Here is a 24,844-nt window from a genome sequence, read left to right on the forward strand (position 1 = left end):
CGACCCACTAGGGCCCCCAGACGGGTCCGCTGGGCCCGAAGGCGCCGCGGAGCCCGTCGGAATAGAGAGGGACCTCATGGCCACGAGGAAGCGCTCAATCTCCTCCGGCGTCGCTTGCGGCCTAGGGAACGGAGGGTATGAAGCTGGCCGCGACGCCCGCAACTCCGATGGAGCCGCGTGGGCGGTGTCACCCAAACCCCCAGCCGCGTCGCGAGAGCGTCGGGGGGGGGGGGGGGGGGGGGGGGAGTCGGAAGAGCGAGGACGTCTCTTCGACTTCTTATGCTTACCTGACGACTTCGAGCCCGAAGAGTGATGGTGACTCCCGGAGCTATGATGGCTCCGACCCCGCGACCGGTCCCTCGACCTCCGTCCGGACCGGGACCTCTCGCGGCGCGGGCCAACTGCCGGAGCTCGAGCCGCTTGCGGTACCGCTCCCGCCTAGCTTTCGACGTTAGGGCTCTGCAGTCGGGGCAGGCCTTGTCGTCGTTGACGAAACCGAGACAGTGAAGGCACCGGCGGTTAGGGTCGGTAACCGACATCAGTCGGTCGCAGTCCTCACAGGGTTTAAATCCAGGCATCCCTACCGGCACTGTTCGGAGTCGAAGGACTTCGAAAATGATCAAAAGGGATCGTAAAAAATTAGTCAAAAATCGACTAAGGTACCACTTTTCCCGGATCTGCGCTGCTGGCGCAGAAAAAAGAAGAACTGACGTCAGCGCGCGGAGGCGGCGTCTAAGTACTCCGATGACGTCATCACAGCGCCCACGATGGACGCAGAGCCGCGGACGACGCCTACCGACGCGCAATGGTACTGCTACGCAAAAATTTCCGGATCCAGTCTGACGCCTGGGGATATTCTAAGGTAAGGAATCTAATACTAACCTGTTTCTGTCAGATATTGAAGAACAATTTGGCTTCTTCGATTCCTTAGATTTTTTGTGGGACATACCTGAAGGCTTTAAGCGGGAAGACGAGCGCCTGGAACAACTCTGCAAATGGGCACGGGACCTTCCGCCTAACAAGGATCTGCAGCATCGAGGAGTCAGCCAGCCTCTGGCAAAAAGGACCTTCAATGAGCACTCCCTCAGTGCCTTAGAGTTCATGGAACAACAGCCCTCATAAGTCTTGGAGTCGTGGTCTGACTGCAAGCACCAAAGTCAAACCTGATGAGGGTCTGTCTCAGGCAGCTGTGTGTGACAGGTACTACCAGGCTTAATGCCACCCAGTTTCTTGGGGGACTTACCTGACACACTGGAAGACAAGTCTAAAAAAAAAACAAGTCTTGACAAAACATCGAAAAAGTCAGTAAAAAAATAAATCACTGGAGTATAGCTCTCTCCAGATCTGCGTTGTTGTAGAAAGAAAATAACTGATATCAGTGCGCTGGAGTAGCATATATAAGCACCACGTCTGGCGTGAGCAATGCCAACACAGAGCCAAATGATCTCACCTACTGGCGCGCAGAGGTATTGCTCAAATAGTTTACGGATCCAGCCGGGCGCCAGGGGATTATTCTAAGGTAAGAATTTGCAACTTATCTTATCTTGGACTTCTAAAGAGCATAGCTACCAAAGGTGTTCCAGCGATGTCAGACAAAACCGTGCACCTACTGGTCTGGAGTTGTGTCCTAGTTAACTAGGATATAGCCATGTTTTAAGACGTTTTATAAATATGGCCTCATCCAACTCCGTTCCTAGACTGACTGGCAATGTGTTCCACTTTTTTGGGCGAGAAGTAGGAGAAAGATCTTTCACCCAATTTGGTCTTCTGAATACAAGTCTATCAGATATAAAATTACTTTTCCTTTTTCAAATAAAAAGCACTGACCGGACAATAATTTATTGAGCTTTGTTGTTGAGTACCAATTGACTGGTGTTACTAGCCCATACCACCTCCCCCAAGTAGGTCTTGGACTGCTCTGCTCCACTATCCTGAGAGAGTCAGATGCTACAATGTGGTATTTGGTTTCTAGCTGAAAGACAACTGCAAACATTACTTGTTAAGGACTTAGGTCCTTCCCACCTATTAACCCAATTTCCTACAGGTCACACACAATAAAGAGTGCAGGAAGAAACAAATGTGAGCCCTTTCAGATAATAGATTACAATCAGTGACTTAAACAACAAAGGCCGGTCAGGCACACATGGAAAGGCTGAAAGGCTAATAAATAAACTTTAATGGTGACCACATCTAAAACCTGGTGGATTAGCGATAACAAAACCAACACATCAGTTAACTTGGTCTTGAAGTGGGTCAACACAACAGTCCTCCCACCAGAACCCAAGATCTGCTTAGTGATAAAAGTAGGTTTATTAGATGGGCATCAAGCAGATAACATCTACTACCTCCACAGACTGGTCAAAACTACACGGCTTGTTCTAATCCCATGGAGATGGAGATGGTAGAGAGCCCTCCTCAGATGTTGTTAGAAAAAGTGCTCTACGAGAGATACCCACGTTCTCCAGGCCTAATCCAGGGCAATCAGGATGATAAGAGTCCTGGTTTTACTGAACCCTTTCAGAACTTGGGGCAACAATGGCAGCAGCAGAAAGGCATACTGGATGCTGCTGCCCGACCAGCGAGCAGAAAAGGCAGCCTGCAGGAGCTTGGACACCGAACATTCCCTGCAGTAGCAGAATGATCTACCCAAGGCACACCCCAATGGGCCAACCCACCTTGAAACTACTCTGGGTGTAGACTGCTATTCAAGGTCTGTCTGATGATATCAACTAGGCTTGCTGGCCAAGGCATTCAGCAAGACTGCCATGCGATTCCCAATCAGAGGGATCCGTTGGAGGTGGGTGGCACAACCAGTCTGTGTTTTCAGGCAGGGAACTCACAAATCCAAAGCACTCTGCTTGTTGCAATGACACTTGGTGGCTGTGCCGTCTGTCTGCTTCTCCTTGATGAATGGGAGAATGTTATGGCCTGCAGCTTAAGAACATTGATAAAGTGCTCCTGCTTCACCAGAGGCCAAAGAACCCTGAATTCAACTATGCGCAGTTCCCCCACACCCTGCAGCACAGAGATAACATGTCACTGTCACTACTGCGAGTTCTGGGTGAGGAAAGGAGAATGGTCTGCTACAGAGAGGCAGCTATCCATCAGCTAACATTGAAGGTCCCAGACTGTCTCCTCTGAGATACAACTGTTGTCCATGAGGGCAACCGACAATGTTGATCCTATTAAAGGCGGAGGTTTTACTGTGATACATCAAGTGGCAGTAGGCAGGAGGAACTAGCAGAAAGCTTCAGAACCATTTGCGCCAGACACGGGACTTAGTCAAAGCACTGGGATAATACCCTGAATGACTAACTTGCTGCATGGATTGAAAGGCCTTGAAAGCCACCATGTCTATGATGGCCCCTGTGAGAACTGGGGGTCTCTAATTGGCAGAGGTAGGTACCACTGTCCAAATAGGGACCCTTGCTTCTAGCCAGGGTAAGGAGGAAGCACTCTTTAGATAACCTCTGCTCACCCCCTTGGTAGCTTGGCACAAGCAGTCAGGCTTATCCAAATGCAATGTGTAAAGTATTTGTACCAACACTCACAGTAACACAGTGAAAACACGACAAAGTGACTCCACAACAGTTTAGAAAAATAAAGGTATTTAATCTAAACTACACAAGACCAAAACGACAAAAATCCAACATACACAGTTCAAGAAAATGGTTGCAAAAGAGTTCTTAAGGTTGCGATAAAATAATCCACAGTTGCGTGAAAAGTACACAGTTGCCTCATGTTTAGCCAACAGTGCCTTTTAAATGCGACAAAGCTGGTGCGGTGGAAAACAAGCGATACTTTGCTCCTGAGACCCTGGGGAGGCGATGCAACAACTCAGTTGTAGCAGCGGGCGTGTTGAGACGAATCCGGTCTGTATGGGGAGGAAGGCGGACTTGTATGGATTCCGGTGCGTAGGTTCCGTAGGAAGTTTTCCCTCGCAAAGGCACGATGCAATGATATCTGGAGTTGCGATGATCTCCGGGGCGACGATGCGCGGACCAGCTGTGATCTCTCTCTCGCAGCTCCTCGATGCGATGGCTTCAGCAACGACACTCGCAGTGACGTGATGTGGTCCGCAAGCAATCGGTGCGGCGATCTCCCCCAGCGACAACAGGCTCTGCGACGACACAGCGATGGTAATCTTCCCGCACTGGTCTGGTGCGTCCCGCAAACGAAGGATGTGACGGCTCTGGCAGCGGCAACAGGCGCTGCGACGATCTCGACCTTCGTAGTGGCGGGAATTTCCTCGCACTGTCGGGGATACGCTCCGCAAGCGAGTGAAGCGGCAAAACTTGCAGAAAGTCTTTAAAAGCTTGGTTTCCAGCTTTCCAACACAGGTACAATTTCCAGAGGCACCACAACTGGCTCAAGCACTCTAGGAAGGACAGAACTCTCTCAGCAGAGTTCAGGAAAGCTGGGGGTGAAGTCCTTATGTTCCTGAGACTTCAAAAACAGGGAGCCAGCTCTTCTCAGGCCCTTGGAGATTCCTTCAAGACAGGGGACACAGCACCAAGCAAAGTCCTTCCCCTCTCCTTGGCAGCAAACCAACAGCAGGTCAGTTCAGCAGAGCAATAGCAGGACAATCTTCCTTCTTCAGTTTCAGCTTACTCCTTGGCAGAGGTTCCTTCTTGATTCCAGGATGATCTAATTTTCTGTAGTCAGGTACCCTGTACTTATACCCCTAAAAAACTTTGTTCCCTTTGTGCAGGAGGGCTCTGAGCGCGGTCTGAACCAGTTCTGGGTGTTCCTTGAACACTTTGTTTTCCTGGCTTCTCCTTTCCTTTCAGAGTGAGGGGCAGGGTCGTCAGCCGCCCAACAGGAGGTGGAGCCAGCATTGTGGAAGGCAGGCACAGCCCTATTCACGCCCAGGTATTATCTCCTCCCACCACTCAAGTTGCAAATGCAGTGATTCAGCCTAGGGCTGACTCAACCAGCCTCCTGGGGAATCCCCAGCCCCTGTCACTCTCAAACCAGACAGTCAATTCACAAACAGGCCAAGGCACACAGAAAGGTCAGAAAAGAGAACAGCAACTTTCTAAAAGTGATATTCTCAAACACAGGAGTTAAAAAACACCTTTCCTAAAAGATGTGTTATTAAATTCTGAGTTCAGGGATACCAGACTTTTATGTCCTATCTTGCTCTTATAGGAAGATATGCTGGTAGCCACTGTAGCCAGCGTCCCCCATGATAGCCTATGGAGCAGGATAGCCTTGCAGCAGTGAAAAACGAAAATGGCTGTAATTCACTACCAAAGCATGTCACCTGCACAAGTACATGCTCTACCTTTCACATACCCTGCACCCTGCCCAAGGGGGTACCTTGGGCCTTCCATAGGGGTGACCAATCTGCACAGAAAGGGAAGGGTTAGGCCTGGTCAGTGGGGACACTGACCAGGAGGACATGGCAGTTCACAGACTGCACACAGGCACTGCGATGGCAGGCCTGAGACACCATTTTAGGGCTACTCATGTGGGTGGCACAATCAGTGCTGCAGGCCCACTAGTAGCATTTGTCATCACCAGCCCTGGCACACCCACTGCACTTTACTAGGGACTTCTTGGTGATACAAATATGCCAATGATGCATATCAAATCACAATAACATTTTACACAGGAAGCACTTACACTCTGACACTGGTCATCAGTGGCAAAGTGTCCAAAGCATCTAAACCAGCAAAAACGAAATCCAGCACAGCATCAAAAATACAGGAGGTAGAGGCAAAAAGATAGGGTGATACCACGCCAGGGATGCCAGGTCTAACAGCCCCAATTAATGGAATCAGCGACATTGGTTGCAGATGGGACTTCAGCTTGTTTATGGAGAATACCAGGGAGGAGAGCAGTGAGACTGTTGTCTGTAAGTGGTCTGTGAATGACTGTGACGGTCTCACTTTCAGCAGTCAATCGCTGCGCTAAAAGAATACATATGATTTTCTCAAAAATGCAGAGGTGGACTGCAACGATCTGCTACCACATTTATACACACCTGAGGTGCAATGGTGAGGCCAAATGGCAGGACAGCAAACTGGAAGAGCTCTGATCCTACCACAAACAAAGGGAAGGATTAATGGAACTGCAGGATGGGTACATGAAAGTATGGGAAGGAAGTCCAAAGTCACAATCTAGTCCCCATGATCTAAGGTAGATAGGACCTGTGCCAGTCAGAAGCTTGAATCTTTCCTGTGGAAATAACGTCATCAAATACTAAATTTATAATTAGTCTAACCCTGTCTCTTCTTCAGCACCAAAATGTTGCAGGAGTAGCACTGCATGTCCAATTCTGTCTCAGGTGTGGTATCTAGGCCACTAGCATTCTGCAACTCAAAATACAGGCCATCATCAGCAGAATGGAGAGGGAGTAAAGAATGAGCTTCCTCCTCATCACTATCATTAATCTGAATATTTTGAAGACCTTCAACAGTGTCATATTGCGATCGAAATAGAGCCTCAAGCCTGCAGAAGTACTGACACCAAGTCAGTGTGCTGCCGGCTGAAACTTCTCACAAACAAGAGGCTGCACTTAAAAAAAATACTGTGTCAATAACATCAGCTGGAATTGGGCAAAAGATGGCTCTGGATATGAAACTGGCATTTGGGTCTTATCAGGAACCGGCAACTCTGTAGCAGACTGGCATGGGAGCATTTGAGACCAGCATGGCCTTCAGCACAGGTGTAGAATTATGGGTCGGTGCCATCTGTGGCAAGTTCAAAACGGGGACCCCAGCAGATCATTGGGACCTGAAGGTTCTTCAGAAAGACTCTGCATAATCTGAAACAAATGCAGCATGGCCTCTTTGAAAGACCCCCACTGGATGTGGAGTTGAAGGAGGCCTAGGGAACCTGGGGCACACCATATCTAGTTTAGCAATGGGTTCCAAGTTGGACGACTGTGGCAGAGTCAGGTCCTTCGAATGCTGATTGTGCATCTTAGAATGATACAAATCCTGTCTAAACTTGATGACAAGAGCAGTCTTTTACCTTTTTCTTTTATTACTGGATAGCTTTTGGGAGCATTTGTTGCACGACTCCGTGTCAAGTGAGACTGCAGACCAAGTACACTAGTGAAAAAGAATGTGTCAGTAGGACACAGACCAAAGTTTGGAATCAGACAGTCAGATCTGCTTCAAAAACGAGGAAAGAAGTAGACTATGTCAGTGTTGAAGAGTGGCCTCCATAAACTTCCACGTGTCGTCACTTCAAGAGGCAGTGCTATGTCACTGTGGAGTCTGATAACATCACAAGTTGGCGCTTGGGAGCAATTGCTGGAAATTTTCCAGATGCGGTCTAGCACCAATGGTAATTCAAAAGTTAAAGAATCTACAGTTAAAAGTATAAGAAAAATCAAACATACCGAGTACCTCACGCTACTGGTTATTGCTCTCCACCCTCCGCCACCTTCATTTTCTTGGGCCATAGGTTGCGAACTAATGCCAACCAGGCTTTATGTCCTGGGTAATACAGTGAGCCTAGACCACTGTAGTTTAGAACACAAATCCCTTAGCAATTAGCACCCAACAACCTAATGGCCTCCACATAAGTATATCACCCACCTCAACCCAAACACTACAGGCTCTGGCTCGGTCACACTGCAAGAACAATGTACAGGTGGTAAGACACATGCCAGAAAAAAGCGGTGAGTCGAATGTAGCCAGGACACAAGAGCTCATCAAGGTACTCTCAACAAGGTGTAAACAGTGTAGTCATGAATACAATGGGGAAATTGGGAGAGAAATCTCATTATCATACTCGCCCTCCTCACTGATTTAGTAGGTAAGCACTACTTTTCCAGCAGATCTACAGACTACATGTTGCATCGTCATTCTACTTTTTGGGGAAGCTATAGATTGGATCTGTTAAAAGTTACAACCCAGCTACCTGAGCAAGAAGAGAATTACCAGTGAGTCTTTGAAAGTCAGGTAGTGATATGGACTGCAAGCATGAGAGTTGCTGCTGGAATCTTAAGTGACATTACTGCCATCAAGGTGTGTTTGCTGATGAAGGGACCAGCTAACAATATTAAAATTGGTCACTGTGCACAAAGGTCACAAAATGATGGCATGACATTTGTTTTCACAATGCCATCTAGGTTAGAAGCTACATGGTTCTCGTATCTTATCCAGGTCCTCAAGCTTGCAAATTGAATTTTCTTTTCCATCATTGGGCCAAAGTTTATGTGATGTAATCCTCATGAATGTCACCATTTTGTTAAGTAGTGGTTTTAAACAGCTAGTCTAAATTGCCTTGTGCCAAATGGGTAGCCACACAAGCTCATACAAGTACAGAGCAGCCCCACCAGGAGCCCTCTCAATATAGGCCTAATCTCCCCTCTGCGGTACAAAAGGGGGTGGTGATGGACGGAGCATCTGAACCAATCAAACACTCACACCCAGTCAACAGATCTGGGTTTAATCCATCACCGTTCTTTAGCCCACTCTGCCACCCCAGTTCAGACATGGCCATATGCAAATCAGTCTGACCCTGTGCCTCATGGGAACAGTCCAGCCTGAACTGCCAAGACATGCCTTCCCTGGACCGGAAACAAGCTTCCTAGGACCGGTTTCTGGCATTACAGCCGTCTTCAGCCAGGCTTGCTTGAATCCAGTGGCAAAGTGAGCAAGGGACTCACGTCTGAGCATACCCTACCAACTTATGGGGAACAAAGCGGTACAAAAGGGGGTGGTGATGGACGGAGCATCTGAACCAATCAAACACTCACACCCAGTCAACAGATCTGGGTTTAATCCATCACCGTTCTTTAGCCCACTCTGCCACCCCAGTTCAGACATGGCCATATGCAAATCAGTCTGACCCTGTGCCTCATGGGAACAGTCCAGCCTGAACTGCCAAGCCATGCCTTCCCTGGACCGGAAACAAGCTTCCTAGGACCGGTTTCTGGCATTACAGCCGTCTTCAGCCAGGCTTGCTTGAATCCAGTGGCAAAGTGAGCAAGGGACTCACGTCTGAGCATACCCTACCAACTTATGGGGAACAAAGCGGTACAAAAGGGGGTGGTGATGGACGGAGCATCTGAACCAATCAAACACTCACACCCAGTCAACAGATCTGGGTTTAATCCATCACCGTTCTTTAGCCCACTCTGCCACCCCAGTTCAGACATGGCCATATGCAAATCAGCCTGACCATGTGCCTCATGGGAACAGTCCAGCCCGAACTGCCAAGCCATGCCTTCCCTGGACTGGAAACAAGCTTCTGCAATAACCATACGAGGTGGCCACCTCTGACATGTATATGGACTTTTTTTTTTATCTCCTATAGACTGCAAATATAGGGCAGAGTCTACAATCTATACCAAATACCAAATAACCTCAGACATGTCACTTATAATTAATCCAATTAGACCTTACAATTCAAAAGGAGAACGTTGGCAATTTGCACTTTGACACTATGGTTTTTGGACACAGAAATTCAATAACATGTAATACATATGCAGGCTAAATGTTACATACATTTATCTAGGCAAATCAGGTACTTACTTATCTCAATCCTCTTCGGACTGGATGCTTTAAGAAGCTCTTGGCATCCTTTTGCAACACTGGGCTCCCCGGACTCACTATTATCAGACACCACCGAATATGCATCAGATGCTTGTCGCTGACTCTCCGTTTGTTCACCAAAACTGGAATCCTGATCTTCACTGCCAGCTTCAGACAATGTCTTACTGTCTTCACTCATCATTTCTGCAAACCACATCCGTATTTCCTCAGGTATCATTTCAGTTTTTTCGCACAACATTTCCATGTCGTCTTCATACAGCATGTTATGTTCTTTGAAGTAATCCCGCAATAATTCTATGCTGCTTAATTTGATGCCATCCAACCCTGGGGGGAAAATGCCCTTGCTGTAATCATCATACCACTTCAACTGCCCATTTTTAAAGGCATATCTGTTGTCCCCGAACCAACGGACAACCTCAGGTCTTGGGAGACAAGCCTGTACGGCCACACTGTCGTATTCACGGTGGGTTGGCCACTGCGTTTTAACAAATAGTTTTTTGAGTAAATGCATCTGTTGGGCTGTCTTTTTATACTGAAGCTTGCCTTTTGGTGGTGTTGATGGCCTACTTGGATTATCATTTTGTGGGGTGTTTTCAGCAATCTCTGGTAACGCACCTTTACCATTTGTATCTGTAACCTTAAGATTCTTAAGATTGATTTTAATAGGGCTCACTTTGCGTTCACCTGATAGTGGACTATTTGTTCCCATGTCGAGGGATTCATCCTCATTAGGCTTCATTGGCTCTTCTGTCAATATTTCCTTTTCTTCAGATTCTTCCTCTTCTGAATCTTGTTGCATTTTTGCTTCCTTCTTACTTTCCTCAGCCGACTTCTTTCTCCTTTCGGAAAACCAACCATCAATTTCTCGTCTGGTCATTTTAGTTTCACTTCGCAAACGATCAACTTCCTCTGCTGAAGGGAAAGTATTTAAAGCAAAACTTCCTTCCAGAGCTCTCAGTTGTTCTGGTGCCCTTTCTTTGTATTTTGTTGGCGTAAAATCTGGTGTTTGGTGCCACCCCTGTCGCCTCGTTACATGTGGAACGACAGGAGGAGTTGCAGGTGAGGCGACATCAAGATCATGATCTTTCACAGATACATCACAGGAAACCTTTGGGTAAGAATCACTCGCTTCTGGACTATTTTCATCCATGTGGAAGGATTTCGGACCTCTGTTAATTCGCCAATGATATCTCTTGTCACTGAACCATTTCCGTACATCTTTTCTAGTGATTCCTGTTATCTTTGTAAGCCTTTCAACTTCACTATGGGCAGGAAACTGACTTTTAAGAAAACTAGTTTTCAGTACATCCTTTTGGATATAGGACTTCTTGCACTTACCAAAATTAGCATCAATTACACTTTGTGATGAGATGTTAGGGCAGGAACTGATCAAAGATTGAGTAGCATTTACCACTTTTACCTGTGAAGTGTTGGGCTGATCAGGACTTGGTTCCTTTGGAATTGATGCAACTGCTAATGCGAGTGTGGAGCTGGTAGCCTGCATTCCATTGGTTATAAATGGCTGTGTCACTAGCAATCCTCCTGCTCCTTTAGGTTGTCCAACAAAATGTCCAGGCAAAGCGGTCTGGAAAAGCTGTTGGACACTACTTGCATTTGCAACAATTGGAGTATTCAGAACTGTGAAGGTGGGTTGTGAAACGGTTTGGATGATTGTGTTGAACATTTTTTTGCGTGCTTCTTCAATCTCCTCTGGGGACCAGCTAATGCCTTGTTTTAATCGCTGTGCAGTAAACCAAATCTTTATCTGTTCCTCTGGGTATTTTGTGACAACTGTCAAGTAACAAAGTTCAGCTTTAGTGGGGTAGGGGAATTTAGTGAAAGAATTTTTCAAGAAAGCGTTGGAGTCCATGGTCCCGTCATAGGTCGGAATGCAGCTCAGGGGAATCATCACTTTGGGAAGGGTTTTTGAATTGGGTAGTTGTTGCTGGTGTTGAAGAGGATGTGACTGGTGTTGCAGCTGCTGCAGCACTGCTGGATGTTGATGCAGCGGCAATGATACAAGCTGTGTTAGACCAGCCTGTATCAGAGGAACGTTGCCTACCAATGGACTAGTCACCGTCCCTACTAATGAACTATTAACAAATGGAGACTGGGTGTGGGTTACTGGCAATGTCTTTATGGAGGGCGAGGAATTGGCCTTATTTTCATCGTTTTCACTGAGTAACAGATGTGGTAGTTTTTCATTTACTGGCAGATTTTTTTTGGTGTCAGGTTTACTTTTCATTAACTTCATAATAGGAGTTTTGCTTATGGTGATTTCAGACTGCCCATCAACTGCCCCATCATAGAAATCCCCTTGCAAGTCCTGGCTGTTTTTGACATCGGAGAAACTCTGCTCCACTGTTGTTTGACTGTCATGTTTGACCACGTTCCACATAAAGTTAGGCTCATCAGAGTGGCACTCCCTATTGTGATGAACAAGCTCTTCATGAGTTTTTACAAGGAAACTGCACTCTATACAAACATAGGAAGGGTCATTAAGGAAGTCTAAGTGCTTAGATTTAATGTGCCCTGCAAACATGTCTATCTCTTGAGTTCCAAAATCACAGTATTTACAAATGTACTTGTCACTTTCCATGATATTGTGGTGACCATTTGACAAATTAATGTCTGCTGCTGAATTCTCCACCTCACTGTTGATAAGGTTGCTTACTGCTTGCGTTTTAGGGGACACCTTCTCCTGGTCACCATCCTCAGCTTCTTCAGTATTCTCTCTGTCCTTATCTGACAATGCCATTGTTTTTAGTGGTATCATGCAAGGAGTGGTAGACTTTCGTTTACTGGCCATTGCTGCTGCTGGTTAATGACTGGCTCTATGAGAGTACTTTTGTGAAGATCAAACTTTATCCATTAGCTTCTAAGGGGTAGTCTCTCATCATGCTGGCCCTGAAGATCAATTTTCCCCCAGAACCTATAAGGAAGACAAACAAAAACTGAAACTGTAATTTGGATTGTAGACTTCAGACAATGAAATAAATGTGAAATTCAAGTTTGAACTGTTAAACTATTTGTTAACATCAGATATGAGCTAAGGCAGAAAAAAGGGGGAATTTCAAATAATTCAGACTGTATGAAAACACAAGTAAAGCCCATTTTACAAACTATGTTTAGGGCGACTGGAAAGATTGGGGAGAGGATGTAGCGATATGGCTAGAGCAGTCGACAGCAAAGCTGGGGAACCGGATTCGCCATATTACTCAACAGTGCTGACTTTGTGCCACGGTCAGGATTCTGTTACTGCAGGTAGGGCCTCATCACTGACTCGATTCTCATTCAAGAATTCCCACTTGGTTTACTATATGGTTCATGCCTATACCTTGAGAGGAGTATTAACGACCCAAAGATCTGGCATGCAAGCAGAAAATCCCTTTACTATATTTGCTTTCTTCTTTTGGGTAGTTCAAACAAGACTTGAGGAAATTCGTCTTAGATGAAACATATGTCAGCTGTTCATAGCCGCGTATGAAAAGTCTTGGATATTATATCTTCATAATCTTCGCTTTCTGATCAGTTCAACAATGACTTTTCAACTGTGTTGTTTGAAGTCTTTTTACTGGTTATTCAGTTCAGACTTGTCCAACTTGCTTCTAGTGTTTCATTGTGCCATTACATACCATTGTTACACTTATTTTGTTTCGCAATACAATAATGCAATTCTGGTACTCTAGCTATGGACTTTGATTGGAAGTGTGCTCCGGTTCTCTCATAAGTTTTGCAGAAGTTAACTTATAATGTCCTTCCTTTACTTCATCTACCATTTCCCTAGGAACTCACTTTCCTTTTTTACAACTACATTACTTTCAGGAAAGCCATTAAGATATAGGGCTTCTTCACTGGAAAATTCTCTTAGTCTGCTAGTTATGCCCCCCATTTTCCAGTTTGGAGTATACTTGGTGTGGTTTACAAATACTGCATAATAGCTTTAGTTTATACCTGTACCCTTTACCTTGTGTTTTTATGCTCAACTTACATGTTTTACTGCATGCAGGTTATTTGGAATGGTTTATCATAGGACAATAAACCAGGTACGAGTCGGTTGGAGTTATTTCCTGCCCGATGCAAAAATACTACTGTTTTGTGTTTTCTAGCAAGGCCATAAGTTGTCTGTTTTCAGATCACTGTGCAAATTACTGTCCTAAGGAAGATATCAGAATTGTATTACTAAAAAATCTGTCCACAACTAGGTGCTTCGAAGGCAGAATGTGGCTGGTGTCTGATGGTGAGGCTCATGAATGTGCCGTATTTATCACCTACAATGTAAGGGCCAAACAATGCTTCAAGAAGGGTATCACATCTATGATATCCCAAACACCTTGCATTACCAGGGACGGTTCCACCACCAAGAGGAACAGGTTGTCAAGAAACATAGGATTCAAGAGCTATCTAGTCTATTCATCTGCATATGATGGTATCAAGGGGACATTCACTGTTAAAAACACTTGCCCTTTTTCAAATGCAGAGCAGGAAAAAAAGCCAAGAGCATCTGTTGCAAAAGATGGGGGCATTAAGATCATCAGAAAATAGTTCTGAAGCATCCACCGAAAAGACTGTGAGCTTCAAATAAATTCTTGGTTACCAATCAGTTCCACAGTACAAAGGTTTCCATCAGCAACTAACAGCCTCTTTACACTGAAGTAGATGGTAGCTGCAATGACTTTCCTCTAAATGCTCAAGAAACATCTGGCTGTATTAACTATGATGCAGTTATCAGGAAACCTTGGAAAGGGCAGAAACAGTAGGTATTTAAGACAGAAAAGCATATCTATACGACTGTAGGGAATAATAAGCCTGACCTTCAAAGATATGCCTAGAATTAGGGAGCCGTGGAGCTTCTCAAGACGGTCTGTTTTTGTAAACAAAGTCTACTTCTGTAATGGAGCTCCAGGTGGTAGGTCACTAGTAACCCACCTGGGAAAGAAAAAGTGAGGTAGCCTATGATTTGGGAATGAAGAGGGCTTAATTTTTCAGTTCCCTACAAATTAACCAGGTGTTGAACTTCTGGATGACGAAGGCCTATGCAATGTGGCATAGAAGACTACCTTCTGCATAGGTTAGGAGACATGTTCAAACAAACCAGAATATCCCATACATTTCAAGTCTTAGACCCCCACATCAATTTTCGTTGAACACTGCTCCAGGGATGCCCTCTCACTGGTGAAGTGTTACGGTACAACATCACTGAGGATTTTGGCCAGCAGAGGTCAACAGTTCTGTGGTGTGGGAAGTGAAAGATTTAGGATGGGATTTCCACCCTCATTATTTGATTTGAGTACATCAATCAACGTTTTGTTGAGATAGATACTTTGAACATTCGTCTGTTGCCGTCTGAGTGGCTGGGGATTTCCCCTTCCTTTCAAAAGGACCATAATCTTTTAGTAAACTCTGTCAGCATCAAATATGGAGGGTTGTGTTGCAGGACTTAAGTGGAGTTCCTATCTGAATTCAGACTGGTATGGGACAGACTTTATTCCCTCTAAAGTACATACAGACCTTGAAAGAGAACATGCTAGGGAAAACCAAAGTGTCTGTTTAGTATGTTCGTAGAAGTAGCATTTAAATCATTGAACAACTGCCCTTAACTTTTGGCCCACAGTTTAGTGCAGGTCCAAGCACTCCACGTTAAACCCAAAGTTTCAAAATCAAAGATATCCCCTATTTGATTTGCAGTGGACTAGTAACACTGGCGAAAATACCAAAGTACAATGATTTTAGAGTAAAAGTCACACTAAAGCATTACTGCACATCTTTAAGGCTTTGAAAAACACAAAAGGCCAGACTGTCTGTCTGCAGGAAAGGAGGTATATAAGGCAAAGCTACCATACATTACCCTCCCAGCCATTGCACTTTGGTGCCCCCCAGCTGAGTATGGAGCTTTATATAAATACTATAATACTTCATCACACCTCCTCAGGACAAAACAAGTCCATATGGTTGGACCCAAATACCTTCAGCCTTATGGAAGAGTAGCACCTTCAACAGACAAAGTCATCATAGGATACTATGGCAAATCTCACAACTATCCAAAGTAGTTTCATTCCACTTCTCTAACACAAACAACAAAGATGCTCTAGCTTTAAAGGGCATGTCAGATCTGTGTAGGCCTAAACTTAATTACTGTATTTAATACTTGGGCATGTCTTTCCAAGTTGAAATGATAACAGTACCAAGAACGTACCCCTCTAAATGTAGAAGGTCCAAGAAGGCGCAAAGAAACCAGCCCATTCTTTCATCTATGGAGTGCTCATAACAAACGCATAATGGACTTGCTGGTCTTTGAAATCAACACCAGTCACATGCCTGAAGCTCAAAGCAGTAGAATATTTTCACATACATATCAAACTATTTCAAAGGTAATTAGGGAAGACACACAGGTAGGCAAGTGTCACACAGCTTCAGTAGATGGCAGAAACTCAATTACAGTTTGGAAATAACAGTCAGTACTACAGCACAAACAAACGGTAGAAGCACAGTCATGAAACACTGTAAACAGAAAAAATGTCTCTAGTGCCCAGACAGCAAGAAAATGTCACCAAAGATTAAGAAGAAATCTGAAGTATTTTTTTCAAATGGTGGAAAATGACAATCTGAGCTGTAGTAGTACAACATTTATTAAAGGAGGTTTTAGTCTTAAAAAACGTTTATCTGCAAGCCATGGTCACTTGGAGCTCTACTCGAGTGTGTGGTGCATGTTGAACACTCTATGGGAGAAAACTGCATATATGCAAATATCATAGGTTTTAGGCCTAATATGTCCAACAGAATGGTTAATTTAATTTATGTCCATAAAATGACTATCGATCTACAGAAGCAGTTTGCTCACAGTACCTCAGCTAATTAAGCAGTCAGATGGAGTCTGTAAGGAAGGAATAGATGATTCAGCTCGTCTTGAACACCCAGAATGTAAACTGCTGGCCACATTAGGATCTTCAAAAAACAGTGACTCTTGTTTGTTCTAACTGCCCTCACTTCATTTGTTACAAGAGACAAAGTCCAAAAACAAACAAACCATACACATTAATACACTATATAATCGCAAGAGCACAATTTATAAAGGGTGCCAGTTCATAAACAAAATTCTACTTTAGAAATAATTTATCATATCGTTCTTTGCGATGTAATGCTCGATTGTTAGCTTCAAGCCTCAATATAAATAAAAATCACTGACAGCAATTCTCTCTCTCACACACATGCTCACATTATTGTACTACAAATGAATTTAGCCTACAAAAAGGCCCCAAAGCAGTGGTCAAAAATATATCCTCCATATAAAGATCATGTCAATTTAATTTGTGGACACATTTTGACTATATCCAAAGGTACAATTTAGATGACATGATCTGTAGTTTGGAGTAAACAATCGGCAAAGGTAAAGCGCAATGTTTAACATATAATGCATTATCTCAATGTCTAAAACATCCTTTGAAAACTGGGGTGGCATTCATGTCAACTATAGTACACATTCCATATGTCTGACTAGATTATGTAAACACTATGGGGAATTTATTCTCTGACAATCCCAGATAAACTACACAATTCTGTGCTTGGCTGTTCCATCTCACACAAATAAAATCAGGAAGCCCACAATACAGTAGCGTGAGGACATGTACTCTATGTCATGGTAAAGCCAGTGGTTCATGCAGATAATTAGTGCTGGGTACTATTGATTTAAGGCCTTGGGTACTGCTGCACTACAGTTGGATAAAGCAAGTGACTTCTGTTAGACTAGGATCTCCAAGGGTTTAGAGGGTGCTACATCAAGGGATTATGCCAGGAAATGACAGAGCTTTTGAAAGGAGGAACGATTAAATTGAAATGCACAAAATACAAGAATCAGCAAAGCCAATAATTCTGGCCTTGGCAAGCTGGTGCGGTGGTAAATTTTTATTAAGAGTACATGCCACACAAAAATCATCTTCCTGACTAAACGTGACAACCATATGTTTGCAACTATTAGCTTTGAACGACAAACCTGAAAGCATCGATTAAACACTCAGGGCAGACTGTACAAGGATGTACAGCATCAGCAAAAAGCACTGGCAACACCAACAGGTCAACAATGTGCAACATCTTGGACTTGCCAATGCTTCTTCTCCTGAACTATGAGAACAGCCTTTACTGGGCTAGGCATAACACTAACATTCCTTATTCACTTCTGTTAGATGCTGAATTCAATATTATTCATGTTAATTATTGCTCATGACAAATTAGAGGGATGTCTTTCTTGCCTATCAACTCAACGCTAAGATAGATACATATGATAGGTGTTATTTTTTGTTTGAACCCCGCTTCCTTTAAATAAAACAAGCTATATTATTATATTCTGCATTGGGAAATTTTTTTGTAGTGCTTGGTGTGTAAAATGAATCCCAAATCACAGTGATACTCAAACTCAACCAGTATAACAGATTAAAGCATAATTTTCCAAAAGATTTCCTTGCTCTGCAAGTTGGTGATACAGTAACACTTCTCTTCTTCAAAGAGACAGAAATGAACGAACTCAACCATATGCACTAAAATTGGATCCAGGTAGTGTCCCAAAAGTGTACCTAGCACTTCCAGGACTCTTTACAGTCAAGCCTATCCCAGTATGACTGACAAATGAAATTCGTTGAGTTACCAGCATTCATAACCGGTTTTGAACTCTCGTTCAGGCCTAGCAACAACCCCAGACGCAAAGATCAGAAGTTGTTTCTAGCAGTGGCAGCAATGTATTGTAGGCTCTTGAAAAGAAGTTCTTTACATTAGATGTTTATTTTTTTTTTTTTTTAACTAAGTTTGCAATGGCAGTCAAAAAAGCATCACTAGAAGAGACAACCTATGAGTCGGCCTGAGTACTGCATGAACACAAGCAACCCATTAACTATGTGATTTCATCGCCAGCTGAAAAAACAATATATGACAACTCAAAGTAAAGGCGCACTGGCAAAGTCCAAAGTTCTGACATTGGCTGCCAAACTAATGGATTTGTCAATGCCTATTTGGTCAAGGGTTTTGTAAATGTTATTGTTGGGGAGCTACTGGGACCTCAACAATGTAAAAATAAAAAATAAAAATAATAAAAAACCTGGATTAAAGCAAACTATCTGCAAAAGCACACACTGTCATAATAGTCCCTTTCACTGAAAGGATCTACTCTGAGTGCAGCCATGCTCCTTGTGGACCAGCAGAATGTTTTCAAATAGAAGATAGCCAAAGTCTGAAGTGGGCTGACCCATTGTGTTATGCTGTACTGGGAGGGAGGCAAATGTGAATGATACAACAACAAACCAAGGGACAAAAAGGGCTAGATGAAAACCTGTGTACAAGTTTGAAATAAATAAATATAATAGACATTCATTTAAAATAAATATAATATAGATTTTAATATATAGTTTTAGTTTTCTAAAAAGTTCTTGGCTAATGCCAGACCCAACTACCATTCTTAAAAGAACACTAAATGTGTGCTCTCGATCAGACAAAACACCACCCTAGCCACCTGCATTTCCTTAAGAGAGGAAACCTTTTGCATACTTGAATGAGTTTAAGGAGGAACTTTAAAAGGAGATTACTTTAGCTCCTGTGATCCTTGCATCTAAGCAGCGTGGTGCCTGAGGAGATCCAATATGGAGGGGAAGCAAAGACCTGCCAGCCAGGAAATGAAATCCCACTCACATCGAGGGCAAAACGCATTTTGCTCAAGCCAGAGTGCCCCCACCTTCCAGTCATCATTAAAATCTCATCCACGTGGGAGTTTGGAGATGATCAATGAATTCCTTTTTAGGTCTCGCCTGTCGATGCGCATGCGCATCGAGCAAGCGAGACTATAGGGGCTCATCGACTCTTTATCCAACTTGCAAGGAATCGTGGCGATTCCTTGCAGTGCACGAGAAATTTAAGCTCAATGCGCATGCGCATTGAGCTTAAATGCGCGTGCACATGCCCCCAGCCGCCTGCCTGGACTACTCTCTCTCACAGCCTCCCCCAGCTCCGCCCCCTCACTACTTGATTGCACGGCCGCTAGGCCGTGCCTCCCCTACTCTCCTCCCCCCTCCTCCTCTCCTCCCCTGCCTGCCTGCCGCTAGGCCGTGCCTCCCCTACTCTCCTCCCCCCTCCTCCTCCTACTCTCCTCCCCTGCCTGCCTGCCGTGTCGCACCTCTCCCCTCTCCGCCCCCTCCCCTGCCCGCCGTGTTACGGTGAAAGGCTTGTTTAAAGTACAAGTGTATGCATATGGGAAAACAGGAGATACTATTTTTATGTTAATATCATTGCCATCCCCATGCAACTAAAAGTAAGGAGGGCCAGCATCTCAAACAAAGCAACGTAATGCCATTGATTATTACAGCATCGGACACTCCCCTTGCCCCCACCCTCGAGACGTTGCTCTGGAGTTACAAGTCTTCATTGAGACTCATGCGACTATCAGCCCACTTGCTGAGTCGTCGGGGGTAGTAAACGCAATACCAATGAAACCATACACAGCAAAACAAGAACGTTTTTGTCTTGTGCTTATCTGTCCTGCGTCTAAAGTATTTTGTTTCCTTAAAGGCAATAGGGATGGAACGTTCGGCGCCTGGAATGCTTGGATTGGCGCTATTTTGGCTCGTCAGTTCCCATGAGAAAATGGCTGAGCCAGAGCTAGACATCGGGCCCGAGCCAGCCGCGAGACCTGCTTTTCTTGCCCACCTTTACTTCCAAGCACGACAAGCCCTGCTAGATAAGTTGCTCTGAAAGTGAACCTGGTGTCGATGGGTACAGAGAGGTGAAGTGCATTCTTATGCAACGATTTCCATTGCATGACCTGTTTTGTAATAGCCGTTCGTCAGAGTGCATGAGTCATTAAAATATTCGTTCTTAGGAATATAGGCCTAATGGCTATCTATTTCCAGTGCCAGGTGTTGTCATGATCATAAAGCCACGGTTTTTTATTTAATACACATGTTTACATGGGCATTCGTGCTACTCCATGACAGCATTGCCACCGCATAATTAACAATACGAAGGACCCTCATTAACGTGGCAGGAGGTAGCTTGGGTACTAATATGATGCTATTTGGCTGCTGGATGGGGGTTGGTTAGTGGGAGTTGAGGGGCATTGTTTTATCCATTTGCAAAACTCGTGCTTTATGCCATATTTGTGTGCTGCGCCCGAGTAACCCTTTCTGAGTTAATGTGCTGAGCATGATGTATAGCTAAGCTGTGCTGTTCTATTTTACGTAGGCCACTAACTTACATTATTGCTCCAATAAAAATATTTTTTTTTAACGTGGCAAGAGGTTTATATTTAGTTAAAGTTATGTTTTCGAGTACCACAGTCGTGCGCGCTGCTTCCTGTACTCTCACAAACAAAGCCACGTTAACCCCGCGAGCAGACTTTTAGAGACGGCAGCCAAGGAATGAGTGAAGCTGCAGCAGAGCGCCTCCAGCCTCCCTCGCAGCTCTGGTAGGGATATTCCAAGAACTTCCGCCCACCGCTCTCGTAAAGGAAGTTTCTAAATTTACCCCGCGCCTGTCATGGATTCTCGCTTCACTCGGGCATGCGCACACAGCCGCTCGCGTCATCTTCCAGGAATAGTTGAGGTGCTTTTTCCCCTGCTGAAAAGTTACAGCCGTGTTCTAGTAATTTCATGTTTTACAGAAAGCGTCTGTTTTTCTCGGATGCGTTTAACTCTTGAAGATGAAACCTGGGTTGTTTGTTAACGGGAAGCTGGATTGAGCGAAGACTACATGGAAACGTTTTTTTTTTAATTTAGCACATTAGGAACTTATTTTGCTAGAATGTTTTTCTTGAATCTGGGATCTAAGAGTACAGCTACGCGCGAGGCTCGCGGCCTATACATCAAAACAAAATGGCGAGCGGATGATGCACCGGCGGTGCGGTCTTCTCCAGACAGCGTCCCGTGCCAGGGTCGATACAGGCATTTATTTAAGCGCCAGTATGCAGGCAAGTGTTTTGCAGTGGTCTCCCTCATGTACTGCTCTTCCCCCTCCGTCATGCTCTGTGTTGCTCTCCCGCATGTACTTCTCGTCCCCCTCCACCATGCTCGGTGTTGCTCTCCCGCATGTACTTCTCTTCCCCCTCTGCCATGCGACATGTTGCTCACCCATGTGCTTCTCCCTCACCGGCCTCAGTGATGCGCTGCTTGACCTGGGCTTTGCCTGCTCCCGTTCCTCACCTGCCTCAGTAATGCGCTGCCTGACATGTGCTTCACCCTTATCTGCCTCAGTAATGCGCTGCTGGAACTCCTGTGCCTCACCTCCTCCAGGTTGCTTTCTTGCCAGTAGTATTCCTTGCCTGCTTCATGTTTCGCTCGTCAGTTTCCTTTATTCCACCCCTCACTGCTCGGTCACCCGTTTGCTTTACAACACCCCCCAGCCCTGCTATGTTGCTTCTGTCCCAGTGGTCTCTCCTGCCAAACCAGTGTTACATTCCCTCACCCACTTAAAAAAATTCACACTTCAACCAATTCAATTCCAATCAGCTCCGCCCCCTCCCCTTCCCGCCGTGTCGCATTTCTCCTCCCCCCTCCCCTCTCTTCCCTCCGTCTTCAGTAGAAATCGTGGCTGTAGAATCAAATAAGCTTTATTGCAAAAAGACTTCCCGTGTCCAAACAATGTTACAATCACTTGAGGTATTGAGGCGGGGATTTGCAAATTGATGCTAACAGCCGAAGAGTCAGTCTTGAAGGATCTGACTGGTACAGGTATTCAGTCTGCACGGCACCCCACCCCCGCATTGTCCAAAGTTGCCAAGTTTTCAGTCTTAAGTGTGACATTTGCACGTTTTCAGTGTGCTCCTGTGTGATATTTCATTGCCTTATAGTCTGTGTCACTTTCTAATGGCGAGTAAAGCGGTTATGTCCGTGTAGAGAAACGTTGCACAGTTATGGTATAGAAATAGTCTTGAAACAATTGCAAACTCTTTAAACGCTTATGCTGTAACACAAATTACTTTCCTTTACGGACATGATCGCCATGAAACAATAGTGGTGTTATTTATAATAATATAGATGTATTTTATTGGTATATCTCCAGTTTGTTTAAACTGTGTGTTATTTTCATAAGCTACATCAGTTCTATTCAGTGATGAAAAATTATCATTCTCAGTATTCATCTGGACATGAAATGCAGCTGTGCAAACTTAAAATAACTCTGTGGGGGTGTGTTCTTGAAGGGGAAGGGGCTCATGCTAAGTATTGCCTGAGAGGCACTTATGCACACATCAAGCCTCTTTACATTCACCCCCAAAATCTTGCTAAACCCTACGATCGTCAGGTTTTTAGGTCTCGCCTCAACCCCTCACCCTCAACCCCTCACTCACCCTCACTCTCACTCATCCTCACTCACCCTCAACCCCTCACCCTCACTCACCCTCACCCTCAACTCCTCACCCTCACTCACTCACCCTCAACCCCTCACTCACCCTCACTCTCACTCACCTCCACTCAGCCTCAACTACTCCCCCTCACCCTCACTCACCCTCACCCTCACTCACCCTCAACACCTCACTCACCCTCAACACCTCACTCACCCTCACTCACCCTCACCCTCACTCACCTTCAACACCTCACCCTCAACGCCTCACCCTCACTCACCCTCACCCTCACTCTCACTCACCCTCACTCACCCTCACTCACCCTCACTCACCCTCACTCACCCTCACTCACCCTCACTCACCCTCACTCTCACTCACCCTCACTCTCACTCACTCTCACTCACCCTCACCCTCACTCACCCTCAACACCTCACCCTCACGCTCACCCTCACTCACCCTCAACACCTCACCCTCACACAGTGCAATAGGTCTCAGACCATTTCAGTTAGAGCTTTTAGAAATGTTTATGGCTTTTTTTATTTGTAATTCTTTAACATTGGCTACAGGAAACAAAAATTCTAAACATTTACCAAAAAAACCCATAAACAATTCTAAAAGCACTAACTCTAATGGTGCGAGACCTATTGCATTTCCAATGCTTGTTTTTGTTCTCCCCTAAGTACTGCTAATGACTGACCTTGTATAAAAAGAACAACAGAGCCCTGGGTTTGGCTTCTTGTTGATGACTGACCGATGATATAACAAAAGTGATTTTATCAAATATACTTCTACTGGAAAAAAAAGAGTAAGCGGGGGAAGCCTCTGATTTACGGCTACTATGAGCCTGAAAGCAAAAAGGTGTTGCTACATTCATCACTACCCTCCAGAAATGTTGTGCAGAAAAGAATAACTATCGATGAGGGCAGTGAAAGGTGGTGTGGAATGTGAAGGGTCTGTCGGACCAAGTGCCAGGAATGGTGTGTGAAATGGCAGATTGACACAAAAAAATTGGTCTCTAGAAGGTTGTCGTACAGCTTTATACTTTTTCATTAAAAACGGTGCATTTACTGGACAGCATAGATGTTGGGATGGTGTGAGTCTGATTCCCTGCATCCCCTCAGGAGATGGTGGCCTATAGTCCTGCTAGCTCACAGTGCACCATTCGCACCCCTAACCTTACAGGATAACAAATGTGTGTGCAACTTTTAAACAGGACAACCCTGACTCATCAAAGAATCGTAGTAACAGATCTAGAACCTTTTCGTTCAGACTCTCATGCATACCCAAAGGAAATAAGCAAGAAATACACAACCTGGAGATTCAATATTTACTGAAGAAGTGAGATTCTTGAGTTAAATATGTGCGCTGCAATTAATAATTGAACAAAATATATTACTATAATTAGCAATACAAGAACAATGGAGAGAACAAATAATTCCAACACTGTGCTAAAACAATGAATATTTGCTGTTGTATATGTGGAGTAACGTCGCATAATGTAGCCTGCTCCTCCCAACGCCCCCTAACCTAGTTTGGCCTAGGGTGGGTTATCTGCCAAGAATCTCTGCCAGGTGATCTAACTCCCAATTACCTGTGGGCAAGTGTCACCAGGCTGTCCGTCTTGTTGCAGAGCGGGACATCCCTCATGGAGAGGACAGAAAGACACGTGACCAGGTCGCAAAAGCAAAAATAATGAAGCACTAAATAGAAGACCTTCAAGAATAGCTTGATTGACAGCGTTTTGAAATTTCAACCTAGAACTGAAGTCTTGGCCAACTGCAGTTGCTTGAGGTCTCCTTCAATCCCTGTAAACATCCTCAGGGAGTTGGTGGTTAAAATGCTAAATGACTTACTGAAGCTACACAAAGGGTCTGGACAGCGACTAGTCCAAAAGGTGTACAGAATACACTTGAGAAAAAAGCAGAAAGACCTAGCTTCACAAGAAACTACAATGGTGATTTTAAAATCCAGAGTGTGATCAGAGAAAAGTGTATTCAGAATTTTTAGAAGAAAA

At 44.7% G+C, this 24,844-nt stretch overlaps 1 protein-coding gene across 2 annotated transcripts in view; it reads right to left on the reverse strand.

Annotated features, from left to right (window-relative positions):
• ZHX3 (zinc fingers and homeoboxes 3) overlaps window positions 1-24,844 on the reverse strand; it is a 121,520-nt gene that overhangs the window by 11,889 nt on the left and 84,787 nt on the right. For both annotated transcript variants that reach the window (XM_086932275.1, XM_086932274.1), the window contains one exon: window positions 9,498-12,450. In XM_086932275.1, coding sequence (XP_086788401.1) covers window positions 9,498-12,327 — 2,830 coding nt within the window. In that variant the 5' untranslated portion in view covers window positions 12,328-12,450. The remainder of the gene's footprint in view (window positions 1-9,497; window positions 12,451-24,844) is intronic.

This window comes from Lissotriton vulgaris, chromosome 7 (assembly GCF_964263255.1).
Source record: "Lissotriton vulgaris chromosome 7, aLisVul1.2, whole genome shotgun sequence".
NCBI classification, from domain to species: domain Eukaryota; kingdom Metazoa; phylum Chordata; class Amphibia; order Caudata; family Salamandridae; genus Lissotriton; species Lissotriton vulgaris.